At 34.5% G+C, this 16145-nt stretch overlaps 1 protein-coding gene across 3 annotated transcripts in view; it reads left to right on the forward strand.

Moving 5' to 3' along the window:
• The first annotated feature begins 39 nt into the window (after nucleotides 1-39).
• Nucleotides 40-16145, forward strand: part of Ccdc50 (coiled-coil domain containing 50) — a 66641-nt gene continuing 50535 nt past the window's right edge. Inside the window, exon 1 of one of the 3 annotated variants that reach the window (XM_078043873.1) lies at nucleotides 40-382. In XM_078043873.1, the coding sequence (XP_077899999.1) occupies nucleotides 334-382 (49 nt within the window). In that variant the 5' untranslated portion in view covers nucleotides 40-333. The remainder of the gene's footprint in view (nucleotides 383-16145) is intronic. The other 2 variants (XM_005341780.5, XM_078043874.1) reach the window with 2 other exon arrangements.

The raw sequence follows: 16145 nt of genomic DNA on the forward strand, positions 1-16145 counted from the left end.
CGCCTGCCCGCCTTTCTGTCTCCTCTCTCCCTCCGTACTGGACCTCCCGGGTCCATTTCCGGGCTCCTGGTATTTGGTATCGATCAGGGCCGCGGGGCGCGGAGCAGGTGGCTGCGGCGGGACAGCTGGGCCGCCAGTCTGGATCGCCGGGCCGTCATCGCAGTCTTTGTCGTCAACCCCTGTCCGCCGGCCCGCTCGGGCTCCCGGCCGGCGCACTGTGCCCGCCAGACTTTGCGCCGCGTTAGGCGCTGCTGGTGAGCTCCGGGCCGGCTCGGTGCCCGCGCGGCTGGGAAGTGAGCGGCCGGAGGCAGCCAGGAAGGACCCTGACCCGACATGGCCGAGGTCAGCATTGACCAGTCCAAGCTGCCAGGAGTCAAGGAAGGTAGGGGCTGGGGCTGGGGCTGGAGGCGCGCGCGGGCCCCTCCCCTCTCGCGGCGGGTCCTCTCAGGCTGGGGGCGTCGGCATTGCGGCCCCCGAGGCCCTCACAGGTCGTCTGCCTTGGCTGGCCTGGCCTGAACATGAAGGAACTTGGATTTAGGCTCTAAAGTGGGATCTTGGGCAAGTCACTCAAGATTCCAAGCCTAGTTTTTCCTTTATAAGGGGATGGGGGAGGATAGCACCACCCTCAGCAAGTGGTTGTGCCAATGTTCTCCAAAATGGCAAAGCCTTAGCGAACCCCGAAAAGCTGGGTATATCTGACTACTTCTTAAAAATCAAAGATTTAAAAATCAAATCCTAGCTGATCTGAAGGCTGGGAATTGGGGAGGGGTTGACATTCAGTTCCCTTGTGGAGCCTTTGTTTTGAAACATGACTCTTTCCCTCCTTCTCTCCTACTTTTCCCAGCCCTAGGTCCTGGCTGCCTGACTTTCCCACCTTCTTCAAGGTTTAAAAGTTTAGGCTGGGCTTTGCCATGAGTGGGCGGACAGGAAGCTATAAGCATTTTTTTTTTCTTTTTTACAAAAAACAGTGAGCGAGGGGAACCAGAGGCCTGGTGACCTTTTTGAATGTCTCCTTATGCTGATGTTCAGGAAAATAAGGATTGAGTAGTACTGACTTGGCTTTAGTTACCCACAGTTAGTCCTTCCACTTCTCTTCCCTTGGAGTACATCAGATACCTTAGGACCTAGCGTTTTTATTGCTATTTTGGGTCTTGGATCATCCTAGTCTTCAGTTAGTTATCTTTGGCGATTCTTTAGTACTAAAGTTCCAGAGTGCTGTTGTGAGATCAGAAATTCCAAGAGCTTGCAAAGACTGCCTTTGTTGTGAATGTTGAGTACTGTGGCCTGAAATGTTTTGAGAATATGGAATTGAAAATAAGAATTTTGCTTTCTTGGAACTGCGTGTTTCGTTTCCAGCTTAGTTTGATTCACATGTTCTTGCTCAGATCAGTTCAGAAATTCCAAGAAAACTAGTGACTGCTTAGCTGCTTTCTTTCCCAGAGTTCCAAATACTAGGAGAGACTAGTGGTTACTTAGTAGTCACTGATTTTATGTATAATTTTTAGTGGGGCTGGGTCTGTCCTATTGTTCCTGAAGGGTGTTCTAACATACCCAGATTTAGAGTCTTATCATTAGTGCCTTTTCACTTTTCTGTTCCTAGCCTGGTTTTGGTGAAGACATTCACATGTAGTTTTCACTTCTCTGTTAAGACTAAGGAGCTTGATTAATAGGAAAGGCATATTATTAAGTTACTCTTGAGAGTCCTAGTCTTAGAGATTATCTGGTTGCCCACTGCTATTGGATATGAGTTTGTGTGTGTGTGTGTGGGAGGTACTTTAAAGAAAAGTGATCCTGAGGTTGTGCTTCTTTAGGGGTGAGTGATGAGTAGATGAGAATTACAGTTCAAACAAAACAAGATAGGTAGAAGGGCATGATTGTACACACCTGTAATTGAGCTACTCAAGAGAGGAGGCAGAAGTATGGCAAGTTCAAGGCCAGTCTTAGCAAGGCCCTGTCTCAAAGAAAAAAGGACTGGGGATATAGCGCTAAGGTAAAATGCCCCTATCTTTAATACCCAGTACCAAAAACAAAACAAAACAATAAAACCACATACAGTCCAAAACAAAAAACCACACACTCCAAAGCCTGACATTTAAAGTATTAAAATATAATGCTGTGATTTTTACTCAGTCCATTATCTATGTCAGTGACCTGGAAAAAATTTAAGACTCACTTTCTGTGTATGCATTTGTATTATTGTTATATCTTCTGATTTCTTACAAAGACATGCATGATTTATGCTGGTGTATTATTTTCCAAGGAGTTTCACAAACACTTTTCATCTAAAAATGCTGGATTTTTCTATTTCCAAACTCTTTTAAGACTTTAGAACATTTCTAATTGGCTTTCATTTGGCATAATGTCGCATTTGGTAATTCAGATAAAGTGATAAGGAAATCCGATAAAGTGATAAGGAAACAGTGTGGCTCTTTCGTGTGTATTTGTTAAATTGGGATTTAATGTTTATTAATTTTTTTGAAGGTCAGAAATTGTTGAGAACTCATTGTTTTTATAAGCATCTGATTTTTCTGGTTTTAAGATCATCAAAAGAAATAATGTGTCATACTAGGAACATCTTAATGGTGGTAAAATTTTTGATCTGGGAAGTATTCAAGTCTAATAAATTGTATCTTTCTCTAATTTACCTTTTAATTATAGCTGTTACTCCCTCACAGTGTCTTTACCATAATTAGAATGGAGCTGGTGCTTATGACGGAGTAAAATATGCACAAACATTGAGACTGTTGTAATACCAAAACTCCAACCAAGTTTGAGGAAGTTTAGTAGTACTTAATATTTGGCTTATATGCTTATATGTTTAATATTCTGGCACAGATTTTTGAACCTCATTTAAAAAAAATCCATCTCCTTCACTTCTCTATTTTAATTTAAACTTTAAGTTGGTTGATAAACAATTAAATTTGACATCATGGGGCAGATTCCAGTAGAGATTTAGAATACTAATATAATGAATACATGACCCTTCCCACTGCCACTTTTTTAGTAGGGCTTGGGGGACCGTGAGACCTTTGTTGTGAACATCTCAGCAGCGGTCATGGGTAGCAGCCACAAGCATCAGGGTAATGGGATATTGAAGAATCTTCTTTGCCAGATTAAAATCCATTGTTTGCCCCTTTAGTTTTTAAAGAGGTCAAAGATATTCATCATTTGGTCAGAACTTTTTAACCCTTTCCCCAACAGTTTCCTCACAAACAGCTCTTGCAATATTTATACCTTGGCATATCTCTTTTAAACTATGACACAAAGAAGTGTTTGAGTTCTTACATAGTAAAAAGAATTAAGTCAACTAAATGTCAACATGTCTTTTTTTTTCCTGGCTAAAATATTTGGAACATCTGCATTCTTTTTGTAGTGGAAAATACTGCTGCTGATGTTTAGGAATGATGTTGTCTTTCTTCTGAAACATTTCAGGTTCTGGGCAAAAAGATTTGAAATAATTCCCAGCCACTTTTTAATAATTAGATCTACAACTAAAATGCAATATACATTTTACAAATGTTAAGAAAACTCCTTAGTTTAGAGTTCAGAGCTAAAAGTATATTTTTCCAAATATAATCGTTTTTAGTCAGTTGACAAACTTAGAATTTTTTTGGTATTTTTAACTTCTTTGCTGAATTTTCCTTCTGAAATAGAATCAAGATGTTCTGCTTTCCTTTTTATTCTTTCTAGAATCTCCTAACTTTACTTAATTTGAATTACCCACTTACATTGTAATTTTGCCATTTCCTCTATCTATCCAAAATTTTATATTATCTCTAAATTTTGGTGATAGCAATAGCTTGTCCATCAAAAGCTTTTCTAAATCCTTCGATGTTTTATCACCTTCTTTGAAATTTCTTGAGTGTTAGTTTTTTACTTTTGGCCACTTGGCAATTTCATTCCCAGTGTCAACCTTCTGTTTTCTTTCCCTTCAGCAGTTTCCCAAAGTCCTCCCCCCAGCCCTTGGTATTGTTCTACAAATGGAAAATTTCGCTGTTCCCAAAGTTGGTAAATTCTGTGTGTGTGAAAGATGTTTGATATCTAAAATCAGTGCACCTGGGAGTGAATTATTCCTTGATGTACAGGTAGCCAGCTTTTCTGCAAGACAATTGTTTTTATTTAGAGAAAGAAAATTGAATGTATTTTTAGAAATGCCTGTAAAAGGAAACATACCCACAGGACCCTCTTTCATTTTAAGTCAAGGACACACAGTGCCATAATGGAGTAAATTAAATTAATAGCATAAATCCAGAATTTCAAGGGGAAAGATAGGAAATTATGTCTGGTTCAATAAATTAACCCAGTAGTTCTAGAGATTGAGAACATTACCAGCAATTTAGGCATCTAATGCCTTGGGAATATTTGTGAGATGCCTGGTCTGGCTTGAGGGCAAATTTGGTTTCTTCTTTCTTTGAAATTCCATAGTAGTTTTTGTTGTTTTTAGTGAAACCCTGGCTAGATCTCTTTGATCTGTGTCATACTTAGCTTGCTTTACTGTCCTCATTGGGCTTCTTTTTTTTTTTCATTTTTATTTTTATTTTTTTCCTTTTTTATTATTATTGGTTGTTCAAAACATTACAAAGCTCTTGACATATCATATTTCATACATTTGATTCAAGTGGGTTATGAACTCCCATTTTTTACCCCATATACAGACTGCTGGTTTCTTATCTTTCATGTAGCTGGCAAATATTCAGTAAATATTTGAATGCATGATGAAGAATGAGTGAATAAATGAATATATTGTTAGATGTTCCTGTTGGTCTAAAATTCCTATTTTTTTTTAAAGAGAGAGAGAGAAGAGAGAGAGAATTTTTTTAATATTTATTTTTTAGTTATCGGCAGACGCAACATCTTTGTTTGTATGTAGTGCTGAGGATTGAACCCGGGCCGCACACATGCCAGGCAAGCGCGCTACTGCTTGAGCCACATCCCCAGCCCTAGAATTCCTATTCTTAATATATTGATTCCATATTCTTTCTTATAAGCTCTTAAGGAATAGAGAGAATGCCTTTTAATCATGCATATCACCTATCATTAATGCCAGCATAATTTTATTTTTTAATGAATATTTATTTTTAAAGATATGCATTGTAAATAGATTTAATCCAACACAGATATGTAAATGTAGAAAAAAATAAGTAATTCCCTGCTTTTCTGGCTTTGAAATTAATAATTATTATAATGGAATATAATTTTGTTAAAAAACTTCTGTGTTTTTCTTAAATGCAAAGCAATTTCACATAATTTGGCAAACAGAAGGAATCTTAGATATAGATTTTAAAAAAATAATTATCCACTGGGTGGTACATACTATGTGAAAGTAGTGAAATAAATAATAATAATAATAATAATGATATACCTCATAGTATCATGCTGTGTTTTGGAATACATAGAGTTGTTTTTAGAAAAATTCTCTAAATTCGTAAGTGTACCAAAAATGCCTTTTGCCTAAGTGAGGAAAAATCTTCCACTTTATTGCTGTAGGTAGTCAGGCAATGGTTCTTAAATGAATAACTGCATTTTTTCAAATGGTTGTGATGTTATTTGTAAAATCTTTTTCTTTTTTAACTGACAGGTATTAAAAGGATAGTTCTTATACAGGAGAGTGTAGAGTGTGTAGAGTTAATATTTTAAAAAGAGATATTAGCATTAAAAATTACTGATCCAGGCCAACATCCTCATTTTTCAGATGAAAATCTCTGAGCCAAAAAGGGGAAGTGAAGTGTACTAAATCGCTGAGGTTAAGTAGCTAGGGATTGGCACATTGGCTTTAGAATTTAAAAAGTTTAGAACTGTTAATATTTACAGTTTAGTTTCCTGCTTCCCTCCTTGCCTCTTTTCTTCTCTCCTTTCCTGTTTTCCTTTTCTCTTTTACATAGTTCTGCAGATGCGTAAGAATAATTTCTGAAATGCTTTTTTAAATACTGTCATAGGGTTATCATAGCAAAATGAAAATTAATAGTGTCAAGACTATTTCAAAATTTTCTCCAGTTCTTTTAGGGATAATGTTTCAAGTAGATGATAATGAGTTAACATTTTATTTTTTAATTAAATATTTTTAAATTAATATTTTAATTTAAATATTTATATAAATATAAAAACTTATTTTTGATTGAGCAAATTATTGGATGAACAATAGGAAGTCACACTCCTGCCTTAAGTTTTTTTCTACTTGAAAAGTCATATAAACAGTGCATATCTTCTCTGATATTCCTAAAATTTAATTGATTAAGAAAGTCAAGATAAAGCCATAGACCATGGTCTTTCCTCACTTCTTGTCAGGGTTCTAAAAAAGCTTTTTAGATTAATGAATTTTTTCTCAGTGACAGAAAAGTAGCTTAGCCACTGGAAGTGACACTGGATTTACGTTTTTAACTGATGGCCCATTTAAACATGTCTGCTTCAGAAATGTAAAATTAGGATACCCTAGATAAGACCTCCAAAAGATAATTAGTTTTTATATTCAGAAGAACTTTGGGGATTATTTAGATGTTTGAATCTAGAATGTTCCACTTGTTTAATTTAGAAACCAGTGCAAAAGAGTTCTCTGATACTACTTTTAAAAAGATGTGACAAAAACCAAGAGCTCTTTCCTTTTGCCACCATTTTACTTAAAAGCACACATGTGCTCATACATACACACACAAAATAAGTGTGTATGCCTAGGATATTTGGTAACCATATGCTGTCCTAAGAACAGTGAAAATTTTTATAATAAAATCAGTTGTACAATTGGTCTTGTTTTATATTAGTGATTCTTTTCCTTTTTTTGATTTTTAGTCATACAGTAAAAATTCTTGTTAATATAGAATTCTTGAGTTTTGACAAAATGAATAGTCTTATAACCACAACAGTAATCAAGATGTAGAACAGTTTATAACCTCCATACCTCTTAACCTCTTTTTCTCACCCACCAAATCCCTGTTTTCTGCCTCCCTAGTTTTGCCTTGTCAAAAGTGTTATATAAGTAGAATCACATTGTAAGTAGCTTTTTGAGTCTGGCTCCCCACCCCCCAATAATGTATTAAAATAAAATGTATTCAGGCACAGTGGTGCATGCCTGTAATCCCAGTGGCTCTGGAGGCTGAGACTGGAGGATTGGAAGTTCAAAGCCAGCCTCAGCAGAAGTGAGGTGCTAAGCAACTCAGTGAGACCCTGTCTCTAAAAAAAAAAAAAAAAAAAAAAAACAAAATAGAGCTGGGATATGGCTCAGTGGTTGAGTGCCCCTGAGTTCAATCCCCAGTACCCCCACCCTCCTCCGGCCAAAAAAAAAAAAAAAAAAAAAAATATATATATATATATATATATATATATGTTTGTGTGTGTGTGTATAGATATTTATTAATACTTGTATTACTTTTATTGATTGGCAGTAGTCCTTCCTGTGGCTGTTCCTCAGTGTGTTCATTCACTGCTCCAATTTGGATTGTTTTTAGTTGGTAGTAGAGTTGCTGTGCCTATTTGTGAGTGTGTGTGTGTGTACTTAAGTTTTTGTTTCTCTTGGATAAGCACCTAGGGTTGGATTGCTAGGTCATATGGCAAGTATATGTTCAAATTGCCAAACTCTTTTTCAAAGTGGCTGTACCATTTTGCTTTCCTACCAGCAATGTTTGTGAGCAGCAGTTGTTTTATATCCTTGCTGGCACTTGATATTATCAGGGTCTTTTTGTTTGTTTAGCTATTTAAATAGGTTTGTAATAACATTTCATTTTACCTTTAATTTGTATTTCCTTAATGACCAATACTAATGAGCCATTTTTAATATTTTAATTATTTTTATTGGCACATTATAATTATACATAATGTTTTGATTCATTATGCTGTATTTGTAGGTGCACATAATTTGATCAGTCTCATTCCCTAGTACCCTCCCAGTTCCTTTCCTCCTTCTGATGTGCTTGGTCTACTTTCCTGATCTCCCCTCTCTTGTTAATATCACTTTAATTAGTTCATTATAGTTATATACAAGTGGAATTCATTGTGGTATATTTGTATATGGACATTGGATAGTTTGATAGATTTTGTTGAACCATCTTTTCTTGTGCTTATAGTGTCTTATAAATTTTTCCCTTGTTTATAATTTTATAGTTTACAATTATTAATTGTATGTAATATATATTTATACATATAATATGTTAATTATATATAATTATTATACAATTATAATTTTATAATTTTTTTTGGCAGTACATGGGATTGAATCCATGGGTGTTTTACCACTGAGCTACATCCCCAGTGCTTTTTATTTTTATTTTTAGACAGGGTCTTACTAAGTTGCCCAACTTGGCCTTGAAGTGCAATCCTCCTACCTCAGCCTTCTAAATTGCTGGGATTACAGGCATACACCACTGTGCCTGGTGTAATTAGACTCTTTTCTTATTATTGAATTTGGAGAGTTCTCTATATATTCTGGATACAATTCTTGTCAAATATGTACGTAGTTTACAAATGTCAATGGGCTTTAAATATTGGTTAACCATCAGAATAATGTGGGAAGCTTTATTAAAAACCCATTCCTAATATTTATTTTAGCTGGATCTTTTGGAGATGGTTCCAATAAACTATAATTTTTATGTATAGACACAATGGGCATTTAGAAAATACTGTGGCTGCCCCAATACCAGGATCCTTCCCTGTTCTAATTTCTTAAGTTTTTGCAGTGAATGTTCATTTATCTGACAGTATTAAAGACTGAGCAGTAATTCACCCCAGTACCTGAAATTGGTTACAGGGACCCGAAAACTACAGCTCTTGCACAATTGGGTTTACCTGCTGCTTGCTTCTATATAGCAAGTGAGTTGAAAAAGATTTTTGTATTTTTTAATTTTTAAAAAAGAATGTTTCGTGACTGTGAAAGTTGTATGAATTTCAAATTTCAGTGTCTGAAAGTAAAGTTTTGTTGGAACACAGCAATGCTCATTTATTTGCATCTTGTCTATGGTTGCTTTTGTGCTACAGAGGCAAAGATGAGTAGTTGTGACAGAGACCACATGACTTGCAAAAGTTTTCACTGTCTGGTACTTTACAGAAAAAAAAAAGTATCCTTTGAAACTACTTTTAATGAAACTTTTGAAAAACTTTCTTAACATTTTTTTTGAGATTTTTTGTTATCAGTATGAACACTAATTATCATAACTTTGCTTTACTATTTGCTTTACTCTTGGGAATAATTGTTGATTGAACTCTTATGACAACATATTTAATTTTTGTAGTGACTTTTAAAAATATACTTATATCTTTTTATCTTTGCTTTAAGAACAAAAAATTATAAATTTCTAAAACTTTCAAGATTGAGTCAAAATAGAAATCTTGTGTAAAATAAAAGTCTGCTTTAGGCCAGCAATGAGTTATACAGGTCTGTAGCTGGTAGTGTAGGGGGGATCTTTTATGAGTATCCAACAGATCTAATTTTAAAACTTTTTTTTTTTTTTTTCCCCATTGGTGGTATTGGCTGGGGAGCAAACCCAGAACCTTAAATGCTAGGCAAGTTAGATAAGTGCTTTACCATAGAGCTGTATCCCTAATGCCAACACATTCAACTTTGAAAAAAAATTGCTTATGTTATTTAGCTTATTACTTAATAATTGGCTCTGTTCAAAACTTGTTATGGATATTTATATAAATGAAGTATTGATTCTACTTAGAAACTTCCATCAGAGGTATACATAGACCGATTTACCACCAAACTTCGAAGACTTTGTGTCTCATGAATATTTCCATTACTGATACAACTCCTCAGTGATCAAATGCCAGGGGAGTCTCCTTTGGACATTTTTGGCTCTTCCTTTTCTAATGGGTCATAAAGGCTGAGTCAATTTTCATTAATTTTACTCTAGGACTTTTAAGTACATAAAATAAAAGTTTGGGTAGACATTCCCTCCCTATCAACCATTGTTTGTCTATTAACAGTAGAGAATCCCATGATTTACTTTAAATATTACATTTACTGATTTTTGAGTAGTGGGAAACTTGAAGTAGAAAAAGAGGGAGGGATGCAATTAAGGCCCTTTTTTCCATATGTGTATTTTATTTGCCTTAACATCAGGGACAGTAGCTCTTCCAGAAAGGGCTGTTTAGTCACAGTTTCAGCCATTTACAAATCACTTTCTGTCTTTGTCTACAAAATGTTCCCTTTTAGTCAGTGATTGCTGAATTCTAAATTATTATGTCTGCTTCTATTGTTTTCCCAGGCTTCCATTGTCAGACCTCATTACTTTAATTTGGCCTTTAGTGTATTCACAAATCATTTTTTCTTTTTTGTTGTTTTTATTGGTTCCCCATTAAAGCCCCATAGAGTTGATCTTTGAAAAATTATTAACTGAAGCGGACATTGCTGAAACACCACAAGAAGTAGGATATGATGATTAGGTGAGGTCCTTCTTAAAAAACCCTTTCTCGCTATGCAAATATAAAGTTTTCATTGGCTTTAAAATCTGAAGGGTATCTGTCTCCTGTAGACTATCTTGAAGTTATTAATTTGTTTTCTATTTTATAACTGATTATGAAATGAATGGTAAAATATGCTACATAGAAAATAGTAGAAATCATTGGGGTTTTATTTTCTGTGTTTGCTTAATTATAGAGTTTACCAAAATTGTTTTTATTTAGTTAGCTTTCTTTCTGTTCTTAATTTATGGGTTTCCCTATGAATTTCCAAAAATGTGGGGAACAGATGTTGAATTGATTCATGCAATTGAAGAGAGGTAATAAATACATTTTTGATTTTTTTTGGCAGTATGTAATATAACTACCATTTTCATTTACATTTTAAATAGAACTGTAGGAGGCTACTCCTTTTACTCTTTACACATTTCTGCCATGCTTCTTTTCAGTAATTGATCTCCTCCTAGAATGATTTTGCAATATTTGCTTTACCTTATTAATATATTAAGTATTTTATTCAATTTAACATCTAACTTGTAGGATAAATTTAAGTTCAATTAACTTACTTTGTAAAGTGAAGTACTTTGAGTCTAGATTTTTAAGACTGTTTTCATATCTCCCTTTTACCACTTTTTAAGCTGTAACATCTCAGAGAAAACAGTATCTTTCTAGTTCCAGTTTCTTAATCAGTTTATTATGCCAAATACATTGACCTGCTCTGTTAGTTAATTGAAGAAATGGATATGGAAACTTTTTTGGTGTTCCTACTCAGGTCTCCCTGTAAACCTTCCCACTTTTCTCCCTTCCATATGATGGGTCCTGTGAGCTGGAACCCTAACCTACAACCTGCAGTTTCCTTCTTCACAATTCAAATGTAGCCTATTTCTATCCAAACTCCTAGGCCTACTTCAAATACCGATTTTCCATATGTCTATCCTGCTTCTTTTCTGGGTTATCTCATGAACTCACCTTGAAGTATATACTGCTTTAAGCAGCTTGGTTCTGTATATTGGTCTTCTAGTTCTCTGAAGACAAGGCTAGTAGCTGAGCTGACTGATCTCAACATTTTTTAGGGTTCCTTACACCTAGAAGATACTCCAGAAAACTCGTCAAAATATGAGACAATTTGTGTTCAGTGAGTAGACTGACCTGATGCAGCTGTGCTAATCATGGCAGAGTAAGAGCTATGATTATTTGCATGAATTCAGTATAGTAAGAGTAGGGTGCTCTGGATAAGTCATATTTTTTTGTTCTTGTTGTATGAGTTTTCTCATCTCTTAAATTTTTCCAGGATTTTGATTGGTGTTGTGGTTAACTCAAGGCCTGAACCCATAGTTCTATTTAAGGATTGATTTTAGTTATATAAGATCCTGGTAATGTGTGCTCATTATCCAATAAAGTGCTATACTATTTTGTTGCTGTTAATTGGAAGATCCAGTTAGCTTCTTAGTTGGTGATGGGTTCAGTTCAGAAATTTTATTTTCTCCTTTAGATTTATTTTTAGAATAAGGGGACAATATTCTTATAAACTTTTACCTAAACAAGCCAAACATAACATGTATTTTTAAAATTCTTGACTGTAAAGGGAAATAATAGTGAAAAGTCTGAAAGTTTTGGGTTGGAAACTAAATGAGGTACAGATTGCAAATTTGGAATGATTTATGATGAAAAGAGGGAGAAAGCATGAGTAAAAGAAGCTCTGAAATTTTTGCTTTGGGTATGAGTATTTAATTTGTACTTATTTTAGAATGATCTCTTTCAGCTTTTTATGGTATACGAAAAGTTAACACTGCTTTAAGAACATGCAAAACTATAAAAAACAAATTTCTACATCTAGGAAAATATTATAGAAGTTTTCTGAATCATCTAAAAGATTTTGACCCATTAAAAAGCAAGTGAGGCAAGTAGATTCTCTGTAGCAGAGAGGCATTTGGATAGCTTTTGTTCATAGATGCAGGTTGCCCCCTAATTCTTTGACTTGCTCTGCAAGATATAACAGGATAACCAAGTATACTGTAGAGTGTACTAAGCATTATATAGAGAAATCCAGGGCATTTATTCCACATTATAAATGAACTTAAAGAGTTGGTGATTCTCAAGGAGGAAGGTGTTAACTTTCCCAAGCTTAGACCCAGGAAAACCTTTTTATAAATAGCACAGTCCTCATTTGTACTTATTGGGCAGTTAGTGACTGATAAAATAGTCTCCTTTCAACCTGACAAAGGTTTTGTGAGAACTGTTAACTGAAATAGGAAAAACTTACCTTTTTAAAAGGCACCAGGTTGACTAAAAGTTTTTTTTTCTTTTTTAAGATTACTGATGGTTAAAGCTACTAGATAGATGAATAAAAGCTGATTTTCTCATTTTGTTTGCTAGAAATAGTGAAATCAACATCAGCAACAAAGAAATATTTTGTCCAGTAGGTGGGCACATCAGCCATCCTTTATGGATAGGCTTCGCATAGATTGCAATTAATCAGATTTATGTTGTGATATCTAAGAGACAGATGTATATCACTTAATACTGAAACTTATAACCCTATATCCAAATTTAGTGAGTTTATTAGGATAATTTAGATTGTCTCCTCATAGGTCAGAACATGAGGCTCTGATTTGCAAAGTGACTTATAAAATATCACTTGGTGAGCTGCTGACAGACCCAGGACTAAAATTATAATAGGTATCTAGAATTAAGAAGAGGGTTCTTGTATTTCAGTTTGTTTGTATCTTATGTTACAGTGAAGCCATTATATTTCTTCAAGTTTGGCAATACATACCCACATTTCTTAATTAAAAATACCAAAATGTTGAGTAGATTTGCTCAAAAGCTTTTATTAGAGTAACTCAGATTATAAAAATTAGGAAAATCCATCTAGTTTTACCTATGCCAGAATTTTTAAATTTACATGTTAATGTGTTCACTATATTTTGACTGGCCACACTTCTCAACATACAGTTCTATTCTTAGAACATTCTTGATTTGATACTTTGATGGTTCTTCTATTTTAGTAAATAATAATTATATAATTTTCATATGGAATTCTAATTTGCTTTCTTATTCTGAGCATTCAACTGAAAAATATTTGGGGTGTTGGAGCTTATTAAACATTCTAGACATTCTGATTTCCTCTTACCTCAGTCCCACAAAGTACATATGGAAATGTGTTCTCTGGACATATGAAGTTAGACTATGCTTTATAAAACTCATCCTTGCCAAAAAACATTTCTACAAATTATTAATAGCAGGTAGTGATTGCATATTTCAGATAGATTTTGTTCTAGATCTATGTTAATCATTGACTTAATGAGATCTGAGTAGAAGAAACACTTAAGAGAAAATAATTAACTATAAGAATTTATTAACTTTGATGATGCCAACAACAATAATGGGCTTCATTTATTTCAAAATCTTATAGAGTGACAGATGCTTTCTTTTCTTTTCCTTTTTTTTTGGTGGGGCGGTACCAGGTATTGAACTCAGGGGCACCAGACCACTGAGCCACATCCTCAGCCCTATCTTTCGTATTTTTATTTAGTTACAGGGTCTCACTGAGTTGCTTAGAACCTTGTTTTTGCTGAGGAAGGCTTTGAACTTGCGATCCTCCTGTCTCAACCTCCTCAGCCACTGGGATTACAGGCATATGCCACTGTGTCCAGCCATATGCTTTCTTTGACCCTTCATAACCTTGTCTTTACAACATTTATCCTTAATTTTAATGTATTTTTAGCTGATACATAACAACATAAAACACAAATGTATATATTTATATGATATCATGATGTTTTGATACATGTATACATGTATGACATTTAAAGCAGGCTAAACATTACCTCTTCAAGTATTTGTCATTTCTTCAAAGTCAAAAGACCCTGAATCCTTTCTGGACTTTTGAAATATACAGTACATTATCATTATCTATAATTGCCCTATTATACAATAGCCCACCAGAAGTTCTTACTCCTTCCTGTCTTGCTATAACTTTGTACTCCTTGATCAACTTTTCCCCATCCCATCCTTCCCCTGTTTATCCTTATTTTACAGATGAGAAACCTGAGGCTCAAAGAGATTAAATAACTTCCTCAAGGTCTTTTAACTTACAAGTTCACAATGTTGGAATCTTGGTCTGTACAGCTGTAATATTGATGTTTCTTTTTCTCTGAAATACTTCTTAAACATTAAACAAAATTTGTAGAGATCCATGTTGCCACTCTTTTGTACTGTTTATTTTGAATCTCAGCAACCTTAATGGAGTCTTATCACTATAATTTTTGCTTCTCTGCTCTATTAGTACTAGCTAAGTTGAAAGACTTTATTGAGATTAGAGAACTATTGGAACTTCACACATAATTTAAGTACCAGTGAGGAAATTTGTATTTCCTCCTAAAAAAGAAAAAAAAATGAAATAAATCCCCTTTGATGAGTCTTTATAGAGAACCAAAGAATCCTTTCTTGAGATCTATGTGTAACTCCTGGTTATCTGTGTTAATGGGTTTACTTTGAAACTTGAACTAGCAGCTTCTGTGGGGGTTCCCTTCTTATTCTTTATAGACTGTATTTCTAGAGGAGGAAATCTAATTTTAATATGAGCCTGTTTATACGATATTTAGGAAGTCTCTGATCTTTTGTGTACTTATCACCTTAGATTAGCATTAAAACTGAATTTATTTTAGGAAAAAGCCTGGAATATCAAGATACCTTTTAGACAAACATATTTCTACTTAGTGAACATGACCCTTTACTGAGTACATGGTGACATTCCAGAGTGGAATTTCAGAAATCTCAAGGTTTAATAATTTGTTTTCATAATTTTTGATTTATACAATTCAGGGCAACTGGAAATATGTATTGAGCTCTGACAAATGATTACCAGAATGGAATTATGAGTGTTGCAGTTTGCTTTATGGGAGTAAGATTCTAAGAATATTTCACTTTGCCTACTTATCTCATGACCTTTATTGATAAAGTTTGAGAATTTTGAGTGTTACTTTTGATTAAAACTGAATGAATTTACTAATCCTAATAGGTAAGAAAAAGCTAGCCAAAGTATCTTCTTGCAGAAGAGAAGTTGAAAGTAGAAATATCTGACTCAAGGATAAATAGAATTTACTATAGCTGGTACTTAAGGAAACTCTTGTCATATGAAGCCAAAAAACCAACATGATTTTTCTTTCTCTGGTGTAAACTTGTACTTTAGTTGGGTTGGATGTGATCTTTTGGGTTTTAATGGGCATCTCTGAGTTTATTCTACAGAGGTTTAGGGAGATGGGTGGCTTTTCTTTCTAGGCTAAGGCAAACAAAGAATTGGCTGCCAAACCACTTGAGGACTTGTTTAAGTGCTAGGAAAAGTGCCATCTAAAAAGTGAAACAACAGAAGGTTGGAGTTTCTTTACAGATGCATAGAATCAAGATAGAATAAACAATTTTTATTATCTCTATATTCTTAAAAATTGCCTTGAAACAATTCCACTTGCTACTGCTTATATAAATGCAGTTTACTGTTTTGAGGGGACCTGGTGGTTCTCAGTGGTCTTTGTTTACTACATAAAATATGTGACTGTCTTCATTAGAATAATTTGTGGGTATCTTTAAAAAATGAAATATCCTTTAGTGCTCAAATATTTATGATGGTTTTTATTTCTCTTGTGTTATAGGTAAATAAATATAGTGGTAAGAGTTTATTAAGTGAGTGTTGGATGGTTACACTGTCCAGCTTCCTGAGCAATATGTCTTTCCTGAATAGCTTATAGAACCCATATTCT

This window comes from Ictidomys tridecemlineatus, chromosome 3 (genome assembly GCF_052094955.1).
Source record: "Ictidomys tridecemlineatus isolate mIctTri1 chromosome 3, mIctTri1.hap1, whole genome shotgun sequence".
In the NCBI taxonomy this organism is placed as follows: domain Eukaryota; kingdom Metazoa; phylum Chordata; class Mammalia; order Rodentia; family Sciuridae; genus Ictidomys; species Ictidomys tridecemlineatus.